Genomic DNA, 25,943 nt, shown 5'->3' on the forward strand with positions numbered 1-25,943 from the left:
TCATGGTTCAGTGACTACTTAAAAAACAGTTACGATTTTTTGTAATTCTAATTTCTCTTATTATGAGTAATAGGATAACTATATTTGGTACCTTCACGGTCCTAATGCCTGTCAGACCTGTTTTCACTTGACCTCAACCTCGTTTCGTGGATCAGTGTAAGAGGTTAAGTTTTGGTGGTCAAGTCAAAATCAAATGATTACTGGTAAAGAAATAACAACACAAAATGTTTCTTTTCCATTTATTATTAATTAAATATAATTAACAGCGATCAACACTGACTGAGAGTTAAATATCAATATTCCAAGAGTTGACACTACCATCCATACTGTCAGACTCACAGTCTGTAAAAACATAACAAATATTGGTCTTCTTTAACAAGTCTTTAAAACAAAGAACTAAAAATAGGATAATAATACCAGAGCTTGTATAAATATCTTTATAAAAAAAAGTGATTGAAGAAAAGCAGTTTGATATTTAACTTCCATAAATTTTAGTGTGAAAAATAAATAACATATAATAGTTAAGATATTTTAGATGTAAATGACTAGAAGAATTTCAAAATTCTTTTATAAAATAATAACTTTTTGCTGAACTGATAGCTGGTGTTCTTGAATATCTTGTGAAACATATAGTTGTGTGTCCCCCCCCCCCCAACCCCCATTATAGACAAATATTGTCAATCTCACTCTCTTATGGCAGTGTGTATCTTCTATCTATCTTACTCATATCACTATTTATTTTAAAATATGTAAGATACACAACCAGTTAGTCATCAATAAATAATGAGTATTTCTTAGCAAATCTTAAAACCGAAAAGAAATTTCTGTTTCACAGTAATAAATATACAGCCATTAAAACATGACTCCATTTAATGTATAAATCAAATACATGTATAAGGAGGTCTTTTGAGAATTTAAAAAATTGTTACAATGCTTTTTAAATACATGAACTATAAGGTACAGCAGCAGATCTTACAGAATGATAATGGACAGCTATAAATTGATCTCACAAATGAAAATGGAATGTTCCATTTACGTCCACAAACTCAACTTACACTCAAACACACTTAACAAACGCAATAAGATACAAGTTGCCTTTTTTTTTTTTAAATAACAAAGTTGTTCGCAGTAATTCAGTTGAATACCAAAATATAATTTTAATTCATAATCTTTGGTTGTCAAATTATTTTATCCAATTATCACTATTATAATATTCTATCACTTTAAGAACCAGTCAATGATTTATTTTCCCTGTTCAGCTTTCCATTTTTTGAAAATTTCATCTGCTTTGGCTAGAGTTTCATCTTTCTGAAATGATAAAAACATTTTTTTTTATTTAAATTTAACCTTTATCAAAAATAAAATAAGATAGTTACACTGTAATTTTAGAAAGTATTGCATGCATTTATTATTGCTATTTTTTTAGCATGGACAAAATGCATGCAAGATTCATTATTTCCGTTTCAGAAAAATGTGTCAACAGATATATGTATCAGGTATCCTAACAAGGTTTAGTTTGAATTGTCTTATTTTCCCCCTCAAACTACAAGATTAAATGTCATGATCATAGAACATGACATTGGAAAGCACATTTGCCTGTTTGAATTAAAAAATCCAGCATTTTGCATTTGAGGAATTCTGCATTTCACTTGTACCAATTTTCCTTTCACTTGCACCGATTTGATCTTTCATTTCAGTCAATTTTGCCTTTCATTTGCTCCGATCGTGTACAGCTTTATTGCAGGTGAAAGTATTTTTTTATTTTTTTTATTATAAACCTCATCTGTTAGCCAGTTTCACATATGTATGTGTAAATAACTGTTGTGTCCTGTTGTCCCCTGCTCATCAAAGGGAGGTGCAAGTAGGATTTTGAGCAGGATAAGTTCATTTAAAAGATAAAAGCACTCTCTGTTTACATCCACTAAAATCATGGATTAAAAATCTATTTACAGCATGTAAAACACAACATTAAAATCATATCAAGATTTTACTAATAAACCTTCTAGCTATAATATATGTGTTGAGAATACCAGGGAGTTAAGACGTAGCGTTTTACAGTTATGTATCTAGGGTTGACATCAGTGTAGGACTTAGCCTTAGCAGCTCAGATATATATTAAGTAAACGTCAAACTGCATGGTTGTATTGTTTTCTGTATACAATAATAGAAGTTAGCCTCAACAATATGTGCATGTATTTACTCACCCGTGTTAAAATGCAATGCATATAGGAGCAAATATAAAATCAGCACTAATAAAAGAATCCAATCGATGCAAATGAAAGATAAAAAAAAAATTAGGTGCACCAAAAAAAATCACTCAGTTTTACTATCTTGTACATGTTGTAAGCTGTTTTTGCTTTAGAAAAAAAATTAATAAAGCTAACAATAATCACAAATAATCTATCAGATTGAAGAATTAATTAAGGAAATTTGAAATTCTTCATACAGATTTGCTTCTGGCACTCAAAATATGAGTTTTTACTGAGAAAATTTCAAAAATTGTCCAATGGTCTTGCTTTTACATCATATATCATTTTAGATACAAAAAAAAATTACTGAGCATATTGTCTGGAAAAAGAAGCATATTTTCAATGTATTTTCAGACTCACCTTTTTTCAGAATCTATATCGGATTTTTTTTAAATTTTACCAACTTAGTCAACATTATAGACAAAATTAGGTTGTTACCTTTATAAAACAAAATCTGACAAACTTCTCTCCAAGGTTTTTATGTTCCTGGTTATAGAAAGCTGAGGGTGGTATCACAGATAATCTCTGAAAAAAATTTACAAGTTCATATCACATTCAATTGGCAGATGATGAAAGCTTAGCAGGAGAGGCTTATCCTTTAGATATACCTAGTCTGGATCTTTTTTCGATTCCATGTGTCCCCTACGTATCAGTTCTTGTTTTTTCCTTTGATCTATATCTTCCTTGAGAATTTTATATAATTGTGAACATTAGTCAATTGCTGTTCTTTCTATATATTAAAGGTGTGGTGTGATTGCTAATGAGACAACTCCTCACAAGAGACCAAATGACACAGAAATGAACTATAGGTCACCATATGGCCTTCCACAATGAGCAAATCCCAAACCGCATAGTCAGCTTTTAAAGGACCCAAAATAACAACAGTAAAACAATTCAAACTAAAAAACTAACTAAAAACAATTTATACACTTTGTTTTTTGTTTGTAAATTAAATTGTCTCTTCTAAACAATGGTCTTGATAATCATGATTTAACCAACCTGACAATAGCAACAATATATTAAACGCCAAGTTTAAAGCTCATATTTAGAAAAATAAGAAATGTTCTCACACTGAATATACATCTTTTTCTGTTTAACTGCAGTCTATTCTACCACATACTTATAAACTCTCTACATATCATGAGACAGCAACTTACCTTTTCTTTACACAGCCATCGTACAAATTTAAAATCATAAGGATCCTTAGTGCCATCATCTGGAATATCTACTTCTGTTATGAAGAAAATAAATTTTACATAGTATATCTATATAATACCATCTTATTATTATGCAAAATAAAGGTAAAATTCCCTCTGGCAGATCTGACCTTAGGACAATTTTAGATCTTCTGTTGAAATCTTTTTTGTAAAAATTCTTTTACAAATTTTGTCCTATTGGTTTTAGATGTATCTGACAGGGTTTTTTTGGCTATAAAATATGAAAAATAAGATGTGGTTTAAATGCCATCGAGACAACTCTCCAAATAGATGTGCTTTCCAGTAAAAATTTAATCGATGGTAGTAATTATTGAAAGCCACAAAAATGTTAAAACAACAATCATTTGGTAGGGTCAGAATGAATTTAGATAGCAAATCATCACATTTCTTTTTAAAATTACATGGGTGATGCACAAAAAAGACATGTCTTCCGTTTTTTGTTCTTGAAAAGCCTGCTATTTAGTAAATCTTACTTAATTTAGAAATATCTGCCATCATGAAATATCCTCCTTCAGGGATTGTGGGTATCATACCAATCTCTACCAATGATTTAGCTAGAGCATCACGTTTAGGTTTCAATTCCAGAGCAAGACTGGTCAGGTAACATTCCTCCTTTTTGTCTTGAACAGATATTTCATACTCCAGCCCTTCTGCTACTGCCTCCTACAAAAATGTTTTATGATGTAGTTTCCTATAATTGATTTATGCTGAGTGTTGAAAATTGAGTGCCATTTGAGATTCTACTGCAATCTGGGCAATATTTTCCAAATTGTACACCAAAACATCTTAAATCAATAAAATTCTACTAATGATGTTTATACTGTTTTCATTTTCAGGTATAAAAAAACAATCTACCAATAGTCCTTTAGATTTTAAAATGGCGAATTAGAGCTTTGCTTACTATTGAGAAATTTGTCTATTCTTGAAAATTACAAGTTTTGGCGTCTTTTGTCTCAAATAGTATTTTGCAAAAGTTTTTGTACAGTGAAACCTGGGTAAACCGTACCCTGATAAAACCAAATTTTAATATAAACCGAAAATTTTCAAAGTCCCACAAAATTTCCCTATTAATTAATGTTTATTTAACCTGAAAAAATTTGAACCATGTCAACACCGAATTCCGAAAGCTTTTTGGAGGCTCGTTAGTAAATATGTAAGTTTCTTGTGTACAATTTGGAAATTAGTATGGCGTTCATTATCACTGAACTAGTATATAATTGTTTAGGGGCCAGCTTAGGGGACGCCTCTGGGTGCCGGAATTTCTCGTTACATTGAAGACCTGTTGGTGACCTTCTACTGTAGTTTTTTTCTACAGTCGGGTTGTTGTCTCTTTGACACATTCCCCATTTCCATTCTCAATTTTATTTCAAAATTACCTGTCAAAATCGATCGATAGCAATCAAAACAAAAGAGTATTTTTAATTATTTGCATAATTTAATTAAATTCCCAAGGGTATTCGAGGTAAAATTGGTGAGTTATTATTACAAACTAATTATCATGTTTGTGTCCATGTGGTCAGTGATCAAATGATTTTTTTTGTAAAGAAACGTTGAACTGGTCAGCTGCCCGATTGCCGAAAAGGACAAGAAATGAACTTTCCCTAAGATCAATTAAATGCATGTTACTCAAATTTTTAATTAAATCATCATTTTAAAGCATTTCACTTGATTAAGAAGTCGTGGAATACAACAAGGTCAATTGCTTTCCAATTATGTCTATGGGATGCCAGATTCCTTTTAGAAGCCCTATATATATAATTCAGATGATCCTGCAGACTTTTGTTAGCTATTTAGCAAAGATAAAGTCTGAGAATAAACTGGACCTCTGCTGTTGTTTTGCTCCTATCTTGTAGCGAAGTATCTATTAGCGGTTGGTCAGTTAAGACTGAGAAATCTGACGATCTCTATTCAACTACGGCTCGTCATTGACAGTGACTGGGAATCTAAAATTGAGAATGGAAATGGGGAATGTGTCAAAGAGACAACAACCCGACCAAATATAAAAACAACAGCAGAAGGTCACCAACAGGTCTTCAATGTAGCGAGAAATTACTGTATGAATTAACGGATAAGAAAATAATTATAAAAAGCAAAATCACTACACGTAGGACATCATTAAACGATTTATACATTTTTACAACGAGGAAAGTGATTGAGGTAGTGGCCTTTGATTGATAAAAAAATGTATCAATACATCTATATTCATCTATTGATATTTTCACATTTACATCTAAATCAAAATGAAAATAAATTGTCGTATGTTGTGTCACCCACCTATTGTCCCTTGTCAGTAAGTACCAAAATTATTTTGGTGTCGACTTCCATTTACCTCTACAATTCGAACAACTGTGGAAACCGAACAAAACGCAAAGTCCTGTATGGGCTCAAGTTTTACTGTATAAGCATAGACTTTGTTTTAACTTGTTGTACATATAAACTTGTGGTTTTACATATAATTATGCAATCAATTGGAAATTGGTACTAAATGAATAATAATGAATGCAAAGTAGTAAAAAATTTCTCTATATTTCAAAACTTCATGACCAACCTGTATTTACGTGTTGGACAGGTGTATTTACAGTTCTGATGTAAGATCTGCATGACTTACCTGTATAGGTGTTGGACAGGTGTATTTACAGTTCTGATGTAAGATCTGCATGACTTACCTGTATAGGTGTTGGACAGGTGTATTTACAGTTCTGATGCAAGATCTGCATGACTTACCTGTATAGGTGTTGGACAGGTCTATTTACAGTTCTGATGCAAGATCTGCATGACTTACCTGTATAGGTGTTGGACAGGTCTATTTACAGTTCTGATGCAAGATCTGCATGACTTACCTGTATATGTGTTGGACAGGTGTATATACAGTTCTGATGTATGATCTGCATGACTTACCTGTATAGGTGTTGGACAGGTGTATATACAGTTCTGATGTATGATCTGCATGACTTACCTGTATAGGTGTTGGACAGGTGTATATACAGTTCTGATGTATGATCTGCATGACTTACCTGTATAGGTGTTGGACAGGTGTATATACAGTTCTGATGTATGATCTGCATGACTTACCTGTATAGGTGTTGGACAGGTGTATATACAGTTCTGATGTATGATCTGCATGACTTACCTGTATAGGTGTTGGACAGGTATATATACAGTTCTGATGTAAAATCTGCATGGGTTTAATGAGATGATCTGGTCCAACTCCCCATCCTAATTTCCATCCTGTAGCACTAAAAGTTTTACCAGCACTTCCCAGTGTTACTGTTCTCTCCCACATACCAGGTAAAGAAGCTGAAAATAGATAAAACTTGATTTATTGTTGGTTACTTTACATCCAGTGGCAAATATTTCAAGGATGTTCATGACCAAAAAAAATGAATAGGAAATAGCACTACTCATTCACATCACCTTTTTGTGCTTAATTCTGTAATTTTAAGCATTCATAGATATTTTGACTTCAAATATAATGATAGTTATTTCAAATCAAAACTATACATTCTACAGTCTTTGGTTGAAAAAAATAACCTAATATATTTCTATACTCAGTTTTTATTTTTAAAGTTGAATAGGATTTTTTTCAGGCTGTAGGTTTCTAATACAATTTACCTTATTAAACCTGATGCTTGCTGAATCAATCAGAATGTGATAATTATAGATTTTCAATAACCATGTGATAATCAGAATGTACAATCTAATTTTATTTTTTTTATTCTTAATATTTATAACTATCAATTTACAACATAACATACACAAATGTAATAGCAATATATAATATATAAATCTATTTATATCATCCTAATCGATACATATTTCTGAGAGCAATTTTTCTTAAATATTTTAAATTTAAGAGGTAAAGGTTGATTTTTTTGTAAATCAAACGTCCTTATTTAATGTCCTCAGTTTTCAATTCACTGTGAAATTAGTCTTCTTGAAGTTGTTTTTGACACACATTCTTACGTTTAAACAATTAAAATGTTAAATCGAATTTATACTGCTGATTCATTAATATTCATTTAAAATTACCAATTTTTCTTTGATTTCATAGGTATAAGTGAACCTCAGATTTAAATGTTCAACACGGTACAATTATTAAATCTATAGTCTTGTATGCAGAAAATCCTATATAAAAAAAGTACAAATTTTCCTATGGCCAAACGAAAATAAATGAATCAAAATTTAAACAGTACTATTTTCTTACCTATTTTGATGTGTTTATTTTCATCGTATATCATCCATTCGTAAACTTCATCAGATATACATATACAATCATACTTCTTACACAGATCGGCTATCATTTCCAACTCTTCTTTCTTAAATACCTATAATTAAACAAAATATGGGGTAAACAACCAAACTAAAAAAAATAATTTAAAAAAAAATATGGCCACCTCAGGAAGGTAGACAACTAGTATATATATTTGTTTGGGGGCCAGCTGAAGGATGCCTCTGGGTGCAGAAATTTCTCGCTGCATTGAAGACCTGTTGGTAACCTTCTGTTGTTGTCTGTTCTATGGTCAGGTTGTTGTTTGACACATTCCCCATTTCCTTTCTCAAATTTATTTATATTAAAATATATGATTTAAATATTCTGCAATTTCAGCAATCTAACTAAAGATATCTTGTCCAATGAAGACTTGTTTTGGAAGGACATTTTAGGATCTGTATACTTCAATACCAATACTTTATTTTATAACAGAACTTTCCTACTGGAATATTGGCAGTTCTAATAATTATAACTTTCTGATACTGTGTATAAATTCTAAAACATTTAAGGAATCAATATGTTATCATCCAGACCCCAAAAATATATCTTGTAAAGCAATGGACATGATGATTCCTATACATCCTAGACTCTGTACTATAATTTACCTTTCCTACTGGATTATTGGGATTATTGATCATTATAGCTTTGGTTTTGGCACTAAACTTGCTTTCCAATTCTACAGGATCTAACTTCCAATCATCACTGGATAGTACACCTTCTTTCTTTATCTTAAATAATCAGATTTAATAATGTTAACATATTATACAAATATATATCTTAATAATCTACATTCAAGCAAATACTGTAAGAACGTACTGTGGATTCATTAATATTCGTTGGATACCAATTTTTGTAGATTTCGTGGGTAAAGTGAACAACAAATTCAATTGTTCAACGAAATACAAATGTTCTATAGACATGTATGCTGACTTCACCAAAATACTAAATTGAATAACTATGAACAGGCATGTTTTCCTCAATACACAAAATTGGTACCTGTGAAAATAAAAGTGAATCCTCACTAGTTAAATTTCATAGTAATAAAGGGGAAAAAAGATAACTTTCTCTTAAAATAACAAGGGGAAACATGACCTATAGGTCTTTTAATTTAAAAAAAGTACTAATGGAATAAACAATTAAATAATTGAAAATTTTGTTCAACTTACACTTCATACTTCTGACTTATTGTGGGTGAGTATGAAATGCTTACAGTTAGTTTTAATGTACACTTTATATTGCAATAGATAGAATATTGCTATTATTCATCAACTATTCATATGATTAAAGTAAAGAAATAAATAACTTATCAAAAACACTCAAAATGCTTTATGACAGATATCCTACTTTCCCCCAAATTTTTGGGGGGACTATTGCTTCTTCTTTATTCATGCCTTTTTCTCTACTTAAGACACTTAAAGAAATAAATGTGTACCACCTTTTCAAATTAAAATTCATGTGCCTTTTCTCAACTTGCTCTTATACCTAACACAATAATCTTTTAACCCACCCTAAAGTACATGGTGTTACTTACTGGACGGAGTGGCACATATTTTGGAGTGGCACCAGCAACTTTGACCATAGGTTCATAACAATCAAAGTAGGGCTCTACAATAACAACCTGAAAACAAAAAAACAATATGAATTAAGCATGATTTATTTTACTGCTTGAAAACTTGAGTTTGAGGTTTGTACATAAATCCAAGTTTACTTTTTGTCTAGTGAACCATCAGTTTTTTATTAGCTCTAGTAAATGTATAATTAAAAGAATATGTGTTCATAGAACACATGTGTTGATTGGACTATTTACTTCCATTTTCAGTAACCCTGGAAAACTTAGTCAAAACCCTAATTTGGTCAATATATTACACATGGTAATGAACATGTGTACAAATTTCAAGTCCATATAACCCCAAATCTTGAACCAAAATCTTAACTAACTTTACCTTGAACCTTGAAAAGAACATGATTGAGATAAGCCATCTGATTTTTATAGTTTGTTCTTATATTGCACTGTTACACTTCTGTCTCAGGTTAGGAGGAGGGGTTAAATTTAGTTAGCATGATTAACCAGGCCACACTCTGTATGTATGTGGCTGTCCCAAGTCATGAGCCTGTAATTCAGTTGGTGTTGTTTGTTGCTGTGTTACATATTACGTTTTTCATATTGTACATAAATTAGGCCATTATTTTTCTTGTTTGAATTGTTTAACATTTGTCATTATGTGACTTTTATAGCTGACTATGCGGTGTGGACTTTCATCATTGTTGAAGGTCATAGTGACCTATATAGTTGTTAATTTCTGTGTCATTTGGTGTTTGGTGAAGAGATGTCTCATTGGTAATTACACCACATCTTTTTTTTTTTTATTAAATTAAGAGGTAAATCATTTTAAGTCCCTACCCAAGTGTCTGCCCAGAAAAATGAACCTTGACTACCTATCCTCTTTCCTTAATAAAATGTCTGTTTCTGATTGTCTGCTCCTTACAAAATATAACCTTTCCCCTAATTATTGCACTCCCTTCCCACCCACCCTCATCTAACCCTTACCTCATCGCCAGGATTGACCAACCCTTGTACAGCACAAAACAAAACACCATAGGCTCCAACAGAAACAGTTACATTATTCATTGGGTCCAAAGTTCTGCCAGTTAAAGGGCTATACAATTTGGCAAGAACATTCACCAATCTTGGATGTCCCTGTAAAAGAAAAAAAGAAAAATAGAAAATATTTTCAATTTCCGTACATATCATTTCACTCATATTTGTAAAAACACATAGACATACCTGCCAACTGTCACTATTTGCAGGGGATTTCCCCCATGGAGGCTCCCAAATGGAAATTTTGATAGAGCAATTTTGTCCACGATTTTAAATAAAAAAATTACTTTTACAATGACATTAGTATGAAGAAGCCAAAAAAACAACATTTAAATGTATTTTTAGAAGAAGGTTTTTTAGCACTATGACGGCCATCTTGCATGCAAAACCCCCATGGGCATTTTGAAAAGTTGGCAGGTATGCATAGATAAAATAAAAATCTGAAAAGTTATTTATTACAAGGCATTAATTTAATAGTCTTGGTCAAGTATGAAACAGATGATATACTATAATTTAATCAGATATCTGCAATACCTTGCACTACTGGTAAGGCCTTTAATGTATTCCATTTTTTAAAGTATACTGTATGATTGATTCGAAGTAGCAAATTCTCATTCACTCAATTTCTCTATATTTTTTTGGAGGGGTTTATCAGTCTCAAAATTTCTCTGGACAACAATATGAAAGCCTTTCTAATCTCTTTAGCTCCGCTTACTCAACAAAAAGCTTCATATTGTGACTCACAACTTACAATATCAACATGAAGACAACTTGATAATTGCTACTTATCAATGTACTTACATAACTACGAGTGTACTGACTGAGGAGAGCATTTTCTGAACCATCAACAGCATGAACCATTTTGTCAATCACATGTTGTGGGGGTTTGAAATCAGGAAATCCCTAAAAACAGAAATATCAAAAATACACATATGCACATCAGTTAATCACTATTTAACTAATAGGAATGTATTCATGTCAGGTTTAGAATCATTTGTCAGATGTTAAGACTCTATACATGTATCATATCTTTGAATCATATATTATGAAGTCTTTTTTTCTCATTATGACTTTTTTTTCTTTCTCTGAAATATTCCCAGAACACAATACCTTGTATAAGTGTACCTGTCCCAAATCAGGAGGATGTCTTGTTTCAGGGTTGTCATATTTCTATGGAACCCAAGGATTTATGTTACTGTAAATTCAGAAATTATTGCGTGCATTTATTATTGTGATTTTGTCATTTCAGACTTAAATGCAATTTTAATTTTAACGGTTTTGAGAAAAATCCTGTTTAGGCCATAGTTATTATATTTTTAGTTTTACGAAATTTTTTGACAAAACCAATGGGAAGGAGGACGAAAAAAAACAAAAAAAAAACTGCTGCTGATGATTTTTTTTTTAATACCAACCGTCAATATCAAAAATTTTTTTTTTTATTTCACCAGGAGATTTTCTACTAGTGTAACAACTATTTTTTTATTCTTGACAAGGTTTGAATTGAAAATCAATGTGCAACAACTTACTAAATCACCAAGAGCATAAATTTAGATTCTTTCATGCAGTTATGAACTAAAATAAAAAAAAATTTGCATGAAAAACACTGGGTCGGTGGAGAAAAAAAATAAAAAATCAACATTTTTAATTTTTTTTTTTTTTCCTATCAGGCAAAAATTAGGGTAGGAGGGTTCGTAAAACTAAAAATTAAAAACTACGGCCTTAATTCATATAAATCATTTCAAAATACAAGTTTTAATTATTGCATTTACAAGTCTGTCACACTTTTTGCAAAACCTCGCAATAATTCTGAATTTACAGTTTTCTGAAACATGCAATTTTACTTCTTAACAGAATGTTACCTTACCTGTCCTAAATTCAATGCTTTATAATCGACAGCAAGCTTTCCAAACTCTACCCTGTAAAACATTAAATTCAGTTATATTATATATATACTGCAATATAATATGAATAAAGTCCAAGATCACAGAGCTCTGTTTAGTTTTAAAACTGTAATTCTTTACAAACTTTTGCCTGAAATTGTCATTCCATACTTTCTTTATCTCAATTTGACACTAATGTATTACAAATTCCAACTTTTTCAAATATCCCTATAAAGTTTCTTGACTCAATTTTCATATTTTTTTACAAATCTTGTTAAACTTGGTTTTGTTGTATTCTTCCCCAGATTAGTTAGAAACTAGAGACGTAACTTTTAAATTTCCCTATATTTGGGATCATTGACACTCTGACATTTTTATAGAATTGGATAAAAATAACATTTAACTCTAGCAGACTGTTTTCGTGGCGTCGAATATTGGTGTTTTTTTTCACCTTATTTTGGTTGATGTTTAACCCCACTTTCAGCAACCTTGGCTTTATAATTTATCAAGTTTTTTTCTGTTGGAGGAAGCTTGAATACTTAGAGAGTACAATTGACCTTTGACAGCAAAAGTCTCAAATCTTGTCAATTTGCCCTTTCAGAATTTCATGCATTCTGGGTAATATTTTTCGAAAGCCTGCACCAAAACGTTGTGATTGGTTAAAAACATTCCAAACAATAGAATTTCAACCAATGCAATGTAATTGTCACTTAAGTGTACAAACAATTAGATTACCAATAGTCCTTCAGATTCTGAAAAGGCGAAGTAAGACTGTGGTCAAATACCTCTTGTCATGAGTTTACAAACTTGTTATCACTAGAAATGATGAACTACTGGTACTAATAAGACTATAAATAAAGGCCCTTAAAATATTTATGTTTATAAATAACTTGCAAAAAGCAAGGATTTGTATAGTGGGATCTCACTATACAAATCCTTGCAAAAAGCTAAACTTTATGAAATGAATTATATCCTTTGTATGGTCATTCATTTAGAGAACCACATACAATCAAACCTACTTATGAGACCATCTGTATAAAACAAAAAACCTTTCAAAGAAGACTATTAATTTAAGATCCTAATCTGTAGTACATTTCATACAGATTAAGAGACCACCTGTCTTAAGAGACTACTTTTTGCTCTCACTTGAGTGGTCTCTTAATATAGGTTTGACTGTGTAGCAGGGTTGCTTCCCTCAGTACAGGTAGAACATATAAAGCCAGTCTTAATCAACTGAGCTAGGAAATCAATTCTTTGGCTCAGTGGGTTACACATGCAAATTTCACTCACATCAATTTCACGTGAATTTAAATTCATGTGAATCTCACGTGAAATTCACATCAATTTCACCTCAAACGAGCTTATACATGTACGTGAAACTCACATGAAATCAGTTTTTGTGAGTTTCATGTGATTCTCATGTGAAACTCAGGTGAATTTCACATGAAAACATGTAAAAAAATTTCATGTGAAATTCACATGAATTTTTAAAATACATATAGATTCTTACATTGATACCAGTGGATTATCGGATTTATCCAATCGAGATAGTTAAATTATCAATTTTAAAGTCCGAGCCGCCTCGGCGAGGACTTTAAAATTTATAATTTAACTATCGAGATTGGATAAATCCGATAATCCACGGATTTATCCAATCGAGATAGTTAAATTATCAATTTTAAAGTCCGAGCCGCCTCGGCGAGGACTTTAAAATTTATAATTTAACTATCGAGATTGGATAAATCCGATAATCCACGAGTAACTATGTAAGAATCTGTTTCTCTAATGATTAAACAGACATTTTCTTTTTTTGTTAACCGAAAATCCCCTTCGAGTGCCTTTCACATTGCACGAAGTTGTCAATTTCATTAACACCTGTTATCGTATTTTGATTTATTCAGTTAGCTAAAAAGGTCATGACCCTCAAAATCATCCAATGATCTTTTGAGATCACCAACAACCACACGTTGATTAAATTTTTTTATACAATGGGTTCGGAAAGGGATAAATTTCCATAGAGTTAGAGAAAGTTATTTAAATAACATAAATTTTCAAATTTGATCAAAATCATGAAAAATATAAAAAAAAAAATTGTTATAAATTTCACGTGAAATTCATGTGAAAAATTTCACATCAGATTCATGTGAATCTCAATTCACGTGAGATTCACATGAAAATTTTCACGTGAGTTTCATATATAAGTTTGATTGTGGTGAATTTCACGTGAAATTTTTCATGTAAATTCATGTGAGATTCATGTGAAATTCATGTGAGCAAATTTTGCCTGTGTAACACACTGATTGTCACACAGATAACCAGGGTTCGAATCCCGTTGGTGACGATACAAATTTGTAGAGTAGATACATGCTCTCCGGATACATTTGGCGCCCGACTAAAAAATCAACGACGGTTATCTGGAGTATAGCCTGGGTTTTTGTTGTGAAGAGTCATATATGAAGATATGATGACTCTTGTGGTGAGGGAATAGTGTAGCGGGGTTGCTTCCCCTCAGTACAGGTAGAACATATAAAGCCAGTCTTAATCAACTGAGCTAGGGAATCGATTCTTTGGCTCAGTGGGTTAATGCACTGACTGTCACGCAGACGACCAGGGTTCGAATCCCGTTGGTGACGATATGAATTTGTAGAGTAGATACGTGCTCTCCGGTTACATTTGTATTACAATATTAATATCTTACCAGACATTTTTCTCTGTCCCTTTCAATCTGTCAGCTCCCCTCAACTTGGACATTTTTGAATATTTTCTCTAAAAAGACAAAAGTTAAAAAACATTAATGTGTTTTGTTGTCTAAAATATAATTCATTATGACATGTATCAAGGATTTTGTTATTATTTTAAAACAAATTCTTTCCTTTACCTCTGACACAGTTAATTTATATTTTTGTCAAACATGCAAAGTTAAACCATGTTGATAATAAGTTGCAAATGAATGTGAAGACAATTAGGGAACAATTTTAAGAAGACAATATTTCAGAGAGATCAAATTGTAAAAAGCGTAATATATCTCTCTCAAACTGTGAAACATGCTTACATTTCTGATGGATATTTCTTTTAATTACTGAGCATGTAACTTAAATTATTTCAATTTATAACCTAATACAGAATACAAGATAAATGGTATCGTACTAAGAGGGTCTGGATGGGGCATACAGAATAGAGAATAGGCAAAAAGTGCAAAATAAAGGGTAAAAAACATTAAGAATAAAGAAAAGACAAAAACAAATAAAGAATAGTCTACAGAATAATGGGATGCTGAAATATTGAGAAAAAAGAATATTGGGGTGCTAAAAAATATAGAAAAGATCTGTAAAATTTTAAAAATTTTAATCTTTTAATTTTTACATGAGGGTCATTAAATTCTGTTCTTTTAAAAAAATTAAAAAAGAACAGTATTGAATTACTCTCTCCTCACAATCCAGACCCTCAATACAATTGTCCAAATGACCACTAAAATGTTATATCTACAGGAATATGATAAACAGATATAAATATATATATATATATACATTTGTATTATATAATGGACAAAACATGAAATAAGAATTAGGCTCAAATTTTCTACAAAAAGCTTTTAAAGTACCGGTATGTAATTATTATACTCAATGTATAATTGTGAAATAATTGATTTTTCAAATACAACTTCAAATGAGCTTTAAAAAGCAGAAACAAAATTAAAAAAAATTAAAACCAATTAAACTAAATACAATAATGATCCTTTATTTCCTCATTATTCTGTTTAGATAATTATTTTATACTCCTTGACTTTCTATTTTTAGATATAAACATTGTACATGATCATGATGATATAGAAATGAATGAGACCACATTTACCTCATGACCAATACTAATATGTTTTATGTTATGCTAATAATCTCCCCTTAAGCTGGATTTTGTCACTAGATATCATTTATGTCAAGTACATTAAAAACACCACAGTGACCGTTTAAGGGGAAGGGGAAGGGGTGGTGTAGATTATTTTCCTATCATCACAGACTATTTAGTCTCTCCCTACTGTTTTCCCACTGTTGGAAACATATCTACATCTTGTATTTCAATTCATCTAAAATTCCAGCTGTAATAAATCTTCACTAATTTCAAACAAAAAAAATTCTAAGAAAACCTTTATATTATGTCTTAAACACTATTGTGCGATTTCCTGGTGATGAGTTTATATTGGTGGAGGAAAACAGAGTTCCCGGTTATAACTATGATATTTGATAGGAAAACTGACAATCCTAGTCCATTAAGATTGGAGTCAAGAGTGCACCTGCCCCATGCTGGATTTGAACTCACAACCTGTGTTTACTGGCAACCTCTCCGCAACCATGGTAATGTAATTAACTTTTAATTATAAAATACTCTGGTCTTCCTCTTTTATTACTTTCAGACTGCACAAAGAAGAAAAATGCCAAAAAAACAAAAATAATCCAGTATGTATAACAGAATATAAGGATGTATATACTAACATTAGTATGTATGTCCTTGAGTGGAAGTAACTAGCATACGTAATACATATACATCCTTTTACATTTTGCTATGTAAGCATGACAAAGTATGTTGATGTTTACCCCTAAGCCCTTATTCATATTACATATACACATAAATAATTCACTAACATTGCATCATTAGCTAGTATGAAAACAGCCAGAGCCTCAGTACCCCAACTAATGAATGGAGTGAGATAATGATATAAATCCCTATGGCATTACAACTGGCTTTATTTACATATATACCAGTAAATACCTATATCAATACATTGATAAAAAACGTGATAAAACAAGTAACAAAAATCAATGAAAACTAACATAGTTTATTAGAGAAAATATGGTAATCAATAACTTTACTATCATGTTTACTAGAGCATGACTTAGGTTACAAAGGTCATTCACACAAACAAAGGACAAAGAAATACTTCCCAACCAAACCAAAAGCTCTAAGCCATGTATTCAGCCTTGAAACTAAACACATCTTTCTCCATAAACTAAATGGAAATGTGATTTGCATAACATTTCGAAAACTTTCCATTGGTGAAATAATTCAATAGTTTAGTAACAATATGTTAATCAATTTTCCATTTGATTAGGCATTTAAATGTAATTAATAAGGATTAGGTCAATGGGTTCATTATAGAATTTATACTGATAAAATCATTTATCATTATCAGGGTTACAATAATTTTGAGATTGTGGACACCATTGAAGTAATGTATACATGCATATTCATATTTCACCCTCCCCTCAAAAGAAAATAATTCATAAAATTTCAAAAGGAAATAACCTTTAAAAACTGAGTTCTACACCTGGCTAAAATATTTAATAATTGTTATATCATAGTTGCTACCATAATATTAAAGTTTTCTTCTCTCTCTGATTATAGTCTGACCTAAACCCTTCTTTAAATGTTTAAAGTTTATATGTGAAAATCTTTTGTTTAGCAGAAAACGTAACACATTTACTGCATGCTATACAATCTGGTTGCTACCAAAACAATGTATGTACCCTTCCACCCTTTTTTACACTAATCTAATAAAATCTATCTCTAACAAATAATATTAATTAGTGAAGAGGAACAGAAAACAACACAAGTATGTTAGTTACTAATAATAAGAAATCAAAACCAAAGATAAATATATATAGAAGAAGGTACAGTTGTTTTCTTTAAGTTCCTTTTTTAAACATAATGCTGCAACAGTTGATTGAGATTCATATGAGCATACTTCATTGTACTTATGGTTTTGGGTTGCCCCCTTGAAAGTTTTTCCCCTTTTTTATCTGCACTTAAAGATCAAAACATAAATTTCAATTCATTCAAAATATGACCCCTTATAAAATAAGTAAATAAACAAAAAATTTGTTTTGATACTGCCTTATAATTCCAGTGTAAATTAAGGCTTTTAATAAAAATCCATTTGATACTTATATCCTAGAAGTTTTAATATTAAAGTCATAATTCAATATTTAATAAATCTAGATTCATTAATCCTTGTTTTGCATAAAATTTTTTTATCTTATAATTATATTTGTGTAAAATAATACAACCAAAAATTATAATTACTTTTTTTATTACTTTCAAGAAAATGTGAAATATGAAAACCAAAGAATGAAACCCAAGTTGTAATAGCTGTGTTATTTCTGATAAATGAGAGGTAACTCATGGTTACTAAGTAAACATACACACATTGTTGTTCAAATAACTTACTCTTTTTTTCCAAGAAAAATATATACACAGCACACTTAAAAAAAATCAATTGGAATGATACAAAATACAAATCCCCTGGTTCCAAGTTGAAATGTGACTTTATGAAACTGTTATTTGGAAAAATAATATGCACAATTATTATGATTTTTTGAAAATACATATATGTATCTTTAGTAGCTTCACATAAATCTATGCTATTTAGATTTACTTAGAAAATGAGACAGAAACTATCAATCCAAATTTTAGGTGATGGACACAAATTGTGTTCTGGACTTGTGGTTGCTACAGCAGGCAAAAAATATGAGCAAATGACTATTGAACAGTACTTTTTGATTTTAACAGAGTTTTCTTTATACTGATATTTAATTAAGTATCAAGCCGATATACTAGAGGAAATTTTATAAATTTAGTTTTGAAAACTTTAGCATCTGAAAGGGTAAAATAAATTTTAAAATAAAACTCCTAGCTTAATCTATTGTTCTGATACTAAAATAAACTACTACTTACAAAAAACAATGAACTACGTGAAAAAAAAACACTATTTTTTTCATTTTTTTCAACAAATTTTTAAAACACAGGTGTGACGATTTTAGATGTATACAAACAGCAAAATGGTACTTAAAGTAAACAAAAGCACTCAAATTAGCCAAGTGTCAAACAGATTATAAAGCAAAAAAAACAAAAAAAACACTATGCGTGCATGCTACCACTTACATTACTGCTAATTATTGGGAGAACAGTTTTGTGGCTTGTTGACTGTATTATGTATGTAGCAAATGCTTTACCCACACTTTTTACTGGATTCAATACTTGCATAGCTTCACTTGAAAAAAAATGTAAAATATTCATGAACCGCACCATTGGATAAAATCTACTCAAATACATTTATTCCATTTGATATGATGATAATAGAAAGACGAAAGAATTTTCTAAAAAAAAAAAATCGGTACATCTAATTATTTATTGGCTCATGAAATATATTTCCAATGTCATCAATTCATCCTTTCCCAAACATTATACATAATGTAAATTCAGAAATTATTGCAATTTTAGCAGAACAGGCAAAAATGTGAGATAAATTATTGCCATTTCATGTAAAAATGCAAACAGTTATATTTTCAGATACCAACATGCCAGTTTTTATTATTGCAATGATTACTTAGCGCATTGCTTGATTTAACAAAACCTCACAATAATATCACAATTTACAGTGGTTTTTTTTACTGATTTTTTTTTTAAATAACAGCTGCATCAAATTGCAAGCTTCCAGTACATTTAGATTTGGAAAAACTCTCATGAATCTGTAGCAGAACAAATGCTTTTTCACTTTGAAACAATGAAATAGTTCTTGTTTTATATTTTTTTTAGCAGGTTTTTGAATTTTTGCCACCTTTTCTTATATCTGACACTATATAAGCATGACAAGTGAAAAACTGTTAATACCAACCTAAAATTTAGAACAGTAATGTCAGTCATTCCAAAGTTTGCCTGGGCCAGAAATAAATTTATAATTGGTTAATGTTGCCTACCTACTCACCTTAAAAGCAGCCTACATGAAAAAAATAATGACAAATCATTTCAATTTTTTTTTTTTTTTTTTTTTCATGCCCTTACATCTTTTTCTAGTCTAAAACATGTAACTTATCCTGTTGAAAATTAAATCCCTGTCTACCTACTCAAAAGGCAATGAAAGGCAACACCAGACAAAAAATGTGTTATGGGTTGCTCCGGCATCAGATATTGGTAAATGTCCAGTAAAATAAAGTTTGGTCCACATTTACCTTTATTATATGACAAGAAACATTATTTTTTTATTTTTTTAAATCTTCTCTATATTCATTCAATAAAAAATTGTGTGGACCAGATACAACTTGATTCTTAAAAGGCCTCAAGTTCAATCAAAGTGAAAAAGTATTGTAAAATGGCAAATGTGAAACCACAATATTCTGTTCAAGAACAAATTGATGTAAAAATAAATTGGATCAAAAAAGAAATTGTTTAATTAATTAGCTGTTAATGCAGCATGCTGTACTTTGCATACAATAACAAAGCACCCTTATGTGTGTGTATATATACTAGTCAATAGTATATATTGTGTCTACAAGGCTCAACATTCAAACTGGAAGAAAACAGTTTTAAATAGTTTTTGTCAATCAAAAACATGTCAATTGATTCTCTGATTGACAGTTGTCTCATCTGCAATCCCACCACATCTTCTTATTTTATATATAACATATAGGTTCTAAGTGACACAAAATGTTTCGACTTAATTTTTGTCCACCAGTGTAGTTTTTAATTTTATCATTTGAATGGAATAATGTAAACAAAAATTGAATCTGCAAAATGTATGAAACTAACCTTAGAAGAACATCAGTTTCTAAGCTAGGCTAGCTATAACAAGTTCATGCAAACAAAGTTCCATAGGGACCAATTTTTAAGGATTGAGAAAAAACTAGAGGCTCTTAAGAGCCTGTGTTGCTCGCCTTGGTCTAAATGCATATTAAACAAAGGACACAGATGGAAACATGACAAAATTGTGTTTTGATGATGATGTGTTTGAAGTTCTTACTTAACTGAATGTTCTTGCTACTTACAATTATCTCTATCTATAATGAACTTTGCCCATTAGTAACAGAGGAAATTATTTTTTTAAATCTTACAAAAGTTTACCAAATTAATGAAAATTGTTAAAAATTGACTATGAAGGGCAATAACTCTTAAAGGGTCAAGTGACCCTTTCAACTGACCATGTTGGTCATGTTGACTTATTTGTAGATCTTACTCTGCTGAACATTATTGCTGTTTACAGTTTATCTCTATCTATAATAGTATTCAAGATAATAACCAAAAACGACAAAATTTCTTTAAAAATAACCAATTGGAGGGCAGCAACCAAACCAAACCGGTTGTCCAATCCATCTGAAAATTGCAGGGCAGATAAATATTGACTTGATTTACAAATTTAACCCATGTCAGATTTGCTCTAAATGCTTTGGTTTCAGAGTTATAAGCCAAAATCTACATTTTACCCCTATGTTCTATTTTTAGCCATGGCAGCCATCTTGGTTGGTTGGCTGGGTCACGGCACACATTTTTTAAACACGATACCCCAATGATGTGTATGGCCAAGTTTGGTTAAAAATGGCCCTGTAGTTTCAGGAGAAGATTTTTGTAAAAGATTACAAAAATTTATAAAAATTGGTAAAAAATGACTATACACTTTAAAGGGCATTGGGGATTTTGGTCACATTGACTTATTTGTAGATCTTACTTTGCTGAAAATTACTGCTATGTACAGTTTATCTCTATCTATAATAGTATTCAAGAAAGTAACCAAAAACCATAAAATTTCTTTAAAATTACTAATTCAGGGGCAGCAACCAAACAATGAGTTGTTCGATTCACCTGAAAATTTCAGAGTAGATAGATCTTTACTTGATAAACAATTTAACGCATGTCAGATTTGCTCTAAATGCTTTGGTTTCAGAGTTATAAGCCAAAATCTACATTTAACCCCTACATGTGTACGTTCTATTTTTAGCCATGGCAGCCATCTTGATTGGTTGGCCAGGTCACTGGACACATTTTTTAAACTAGATACTCCAATGATAATTGTAGCCAAGTTTGGTTAAAGTTGGCCCAGTTGTTTCAGAGGAGGAGATTTTTGTTAAAGTTAACAACAACGGACGACGGATACCAAGTGATGACAAAAGCTCATTGGGCCCTTTGGGCAAGGTGAGCTAAAAATTAGTTTTGGCAAATTCTGCATGCAAATTTATAGATATTTAACCCTACTCATTTTTCTTAAAAAATTGATCAAAGATACATTGGTATCAATTTTTGAGGATTGAGAAAGTTAACTATCATCGCTTCATGATTTTGTGGTTTTGGTAAATTTACAGATATTAATTAACCCATTGCTCTTAAATAATTGATGTTTGAAAAGTTCTTCCAATATTATTTTAATCATTAATGACTTTAATGTCTACAAAAAGATGTCAGGTAGCTTGATAACTTCATATTGTACATGTGTAAGCAATGTTTGAACATACAGTTACATTTTCTTTCAAGGACATACATGACATACTTGCAACATGGGAAACGGGAAATTAACAATATTTTATCAACCTACATTTAAGAGATAACAAACTGCCTCCTCGAAGGAGACTGTTTTTTGAAGGAAAATTTGTAGCTTAAAAAATATTTATTGGCTCCAACCAGTATCATAAAATCTTACACCAATATGTTTCTGAATGTAGAAGTAATTAACATACACAGTATGGCAAAAGTATAGTATAAGAGATAGACTTTTTCAACTGAAATATTGATTATTGATTTTTTGTGTTTAACACCACTGTTGAGCATATCATTGGGACATGTTTTTATTTATTGGTGGATGTAGTAGTACCAGCAGTTCAAAGATCGAGAGAAACACTGATAAATTGGCAGAAGAACTCACAAATGCAAAAGGTGAATCAATCTATTGTATGATTACGATAGCACTATAAAAAAAATCCTGGCAAGTGATTTTGACCATAGTTAGACTATGTTAGTCCCTGTTTTTTTGTTATACATTGTGGTTTATAGATATCACATGGTTTACATGTATATGTAACCGGGAAGCTGTCAAGATGATAACATGTACAGAATTGATTATCTCAATTTAAAATTAATGCTGATCTCTAATCTAGGGAAATAAAATGTTATTATGAATGAATTTGTGCTTTTTTTTTAATTTATAATGATGTTCAAACATGTATAATCTAAATTTTTCATTTTTGACAGCTTCCCTTTAAGGGCATACGATACAGTTTTGATCCTGTATTTACAAGTTCATGAAAATTTGCAAATAGGCTATTTTTTACCTCATTAAATTAAATATGTAATAAAAAATATACCTTCATGTGCTACTTTTTGAGTAAAACGAGGTCGAAATTTTGTATATTTGCTCAAAATTCAGATTTGTGGCCGTAATTTCTTTTTCAAAAGAAAGACATAACTTTTTTGTTATAAAAGATAAACACAAACTGTTTTTTGTTAAATAATCGGTAATTTCTGTGTTTTAAAAATATCCTAAAAAATATGCAATGTTTTTATTAAAAAATAACTCATATTTATCAAATGTTCATGAATTGAGGAAAAAACGTCATTTTTTACTGCATGTTTATCAAAATTAAAAAAAATCCTCTATTTACAGTTTTATAAAATTTGGGTCACATAATCTCCCTGCAAAATGAAACAAAATGCCGTTTTGAAAAATAGGGGTCCATGAACTCGTTTTCAAATTAAATCAGTTTGAATGATAAAAATCAGTCGAAAAATGCATCTTTTCCCGATATGTCACAGTTTGACGTCGCGAAAATAACAAATTACGTTAGCAACGTCACTGCCTTCCCTATTACTGTATCGTATGCCCTTAAACAGGACTACCACAATTGAAAGTCAAATATTGAACTATCACTTGTAAATATAATAGAAGTGTTTCAGATGCCTGAAATTCATAAAGCAATGTTTTTTGGTGTTCTTTTTAATCTACAAACCACTTCAAATCCATTTTTAAATATTAAGAATGGCAGGTAGCACCTTGATATTGAAAAAGAAAATTTCATTCAGACTACATGGACTAGTTGCAAAACTTTGTTTGGACCACTAAAAAAAATGTCAGGATCTTGGTCTTTGGACTAGAAGTTGAAAAAGTTTTTGGTGCAGACTGAAGACAACTTTTTTCCCAAACAGTGCAGTATCAGTATTAATTGTGCATGAATACAAACACTCATTTAAACAATTTTCTTGCCTAAAATTACTTCAATGTGCACATTTGAGGGTCTATCTATGTATCATTAATGACAAAATGGGGTCTTATTCTAAAGCAGGGTTTAACTCTTGATAATGGGTCTTTAAATTGAAGTTTCAGTTAAATTAATGGTTTATTTTAAATTTCCCAATTTGATGAAAATGACGCATATCAGTGGCGGATCTAGACATTTTCATAAGTGGGGGCCCACTGACTGACCTAAGAGGGGGTCCGCGCCAGTCACGCTTCAGTGATTCCCTAAATAAGCAACCAATTTTTTTTCCCAAAAAGGGGGGGCCCGGGCTCCCTGCCCCCCCCTAAATCCGCCTCTGCATATTTTCCAAATAAAAAAGGGTAGAGGTAGTTTTGAAAAAGCCAACAATATCACTGAACAGGTTGGGAACAAACCCCCTGAATGGTGATTATACCTGTATAGAGGGATAAACCTTCTTTAGAGGGATAAAATTATCCCTCTACAGAGGGGTATTTGTGTTTACACTGGATTTAAAGCAAATTAGGGCAGAATGGCATTTTCTAATTATATTGGCTATAATCTCTAGCAGTATGTGCATCAACATATGCACTTTACTAAAAAATGGAATAACCCGTTTTCTGCTAAAGTGACAAAACTTAAAATCTATTGTATACCTATCTGAACACCTGATCAACATCAAAAGGAATAGTTGACCTTTAAAAATCATGTTAAATCTAACAATAGAAATTCTGTTCAGTGAGGCATAAGTGAGTAGAATTTACCTGATCATCACAGCTCTCAATCATGGTGGACAATAGATTTTATATTTAGTCAGATAAGCAGCAAACTGGGCATGTGCATATTAAACTAAGTACATCAATTGGTGCATCAACTGTTGCAGGTTACTGCCATAATAAGTAGAGAATGCCATTCTGGCCTGTATTGATTTAAATCCAGTCTAAACAAAAATACCCCTCTATAGAGGGATAATTTTATCCCTCTATAGAAGGTTTATCCCTCTATACAGGTATAATCACCATAGAGAGGGTTTGTTCCCAACCTGCTGAAGGGGGTCTCATTGGGGGGTTCTGATCCCGAATCCCGCTTACTGTTTTGTCAAATTCCCATATCCCGCTTACACTATATACGTAAGCAATTCTCGATTTTGTCATTTCCCGGGTCCCGCAAGACCTCATTTCCTGTTTATTTGACTTTCACATGCTCGCTTACAAAAAATTGGCAATCCCGCGTCAGGCTTAGACCCAATGAGACCCACACTGAAGGTAGACTTTTCCTATAAATAGAAGTTTTGTTTGGATAGAAACAAGTGCCTGTGGGATACACGCATTTATAATTTAACATAATTTGGTCTCCAAGATACTGAGATAGTCCTTTGTGAGAGGCGACTGTGGTATAAAAGCGTTACCTTGATGAGATAATCGATGTTACATTTTTTTGTAATTAATGATATTAAAGTTGTCCATTCTAATTTTTGACTTTTGAGTGTAAAAAGGGGAGTACACAAGGTGGTGCCCAAGTAACTATCTTGCAAGGTAAATAAGCAATGACATGTCTTTTTCTTTGTAAAAGGATGAATAATGAATACAATGCAATATATTTCAATGGGAGATTTCATTCAAGCATTAAAAATGAGATGAAACATAAATAATCATGTTCAACTTACCACGATGGACTTTGTAAAGGGAGAGAACAACGTATGGTTCGACTGATATGGGACAAC

The 25,943-nt window shown here is 31.2% G+C and overlaps 1 protein-coding gene across 2 annotated transcripts; it reads right to left on the minus strand.

Annotated features, from left to right (window-relative positions):
* Positions 1 to 225: 225 nt before the first annotated feature.
* Positions 226 to 25,943, minus strand: LOC134707933 (kynurenine--oxoglutarate transaminase 3-like). Of its 2 annotated transcripts, XM_063568107.1 has the most exons (14): positions 25,887 to 25,937; positions 19,149 to 19,257; positions 14,914 to 14,981; positions 12,200 to 12,251; positions 11,137 to 11,238; positions 10,285 to 10,434; positions 9,268 to 9,354; positions 8,342 to 8,464; positions 7,671 to 7,791; positions 6,597 to 6,763; positions 3,940 to 4,129; positions 3,407 to 3,480; positions 2,688 to 2,774; positions 226 to 1,308 (listed from the first exon to the last, which is right to left on the minus strand). In XM_063568107.1, the coding sequence occupies exons 2-14, from the start codon at positions 19,248 to 19,250 to the stop codon at positions 1,243 to 1,245; spliced, it is 1,389 nt and encodes a 462-aa protein (XP_063424177.1). In that variant the 5' UTR covers positions 19,251 to 19,257; positions 25,887 to 25,937; the 3' UTR covers positions 226 to 1,242. The 2 variants fall into 2 exon arrangements, with proteins under 2 accessions (XP_063424177.1, XP_063424178.1); XM_063568108.1 differs by lacking the exon at positions 19,149 to 19,257 and having other exon boundaries at positions 25,887 to 25,943.

This window comes from Mytilus trossulus, chromosome 2, assembly GCF_036588685.1.
Source record: "Mytilus trossulus isolate FHL-02 chromosome 2, PNRI_Mtr1.1.1.hap1, whole genome shotgun sequence".
Lineage (NCBI taxonomy): Eukaryota > Metazoa > Mollusca > Bivalvia > Mytilida > Mytilidae > Mytilus > Mytilus trossulus.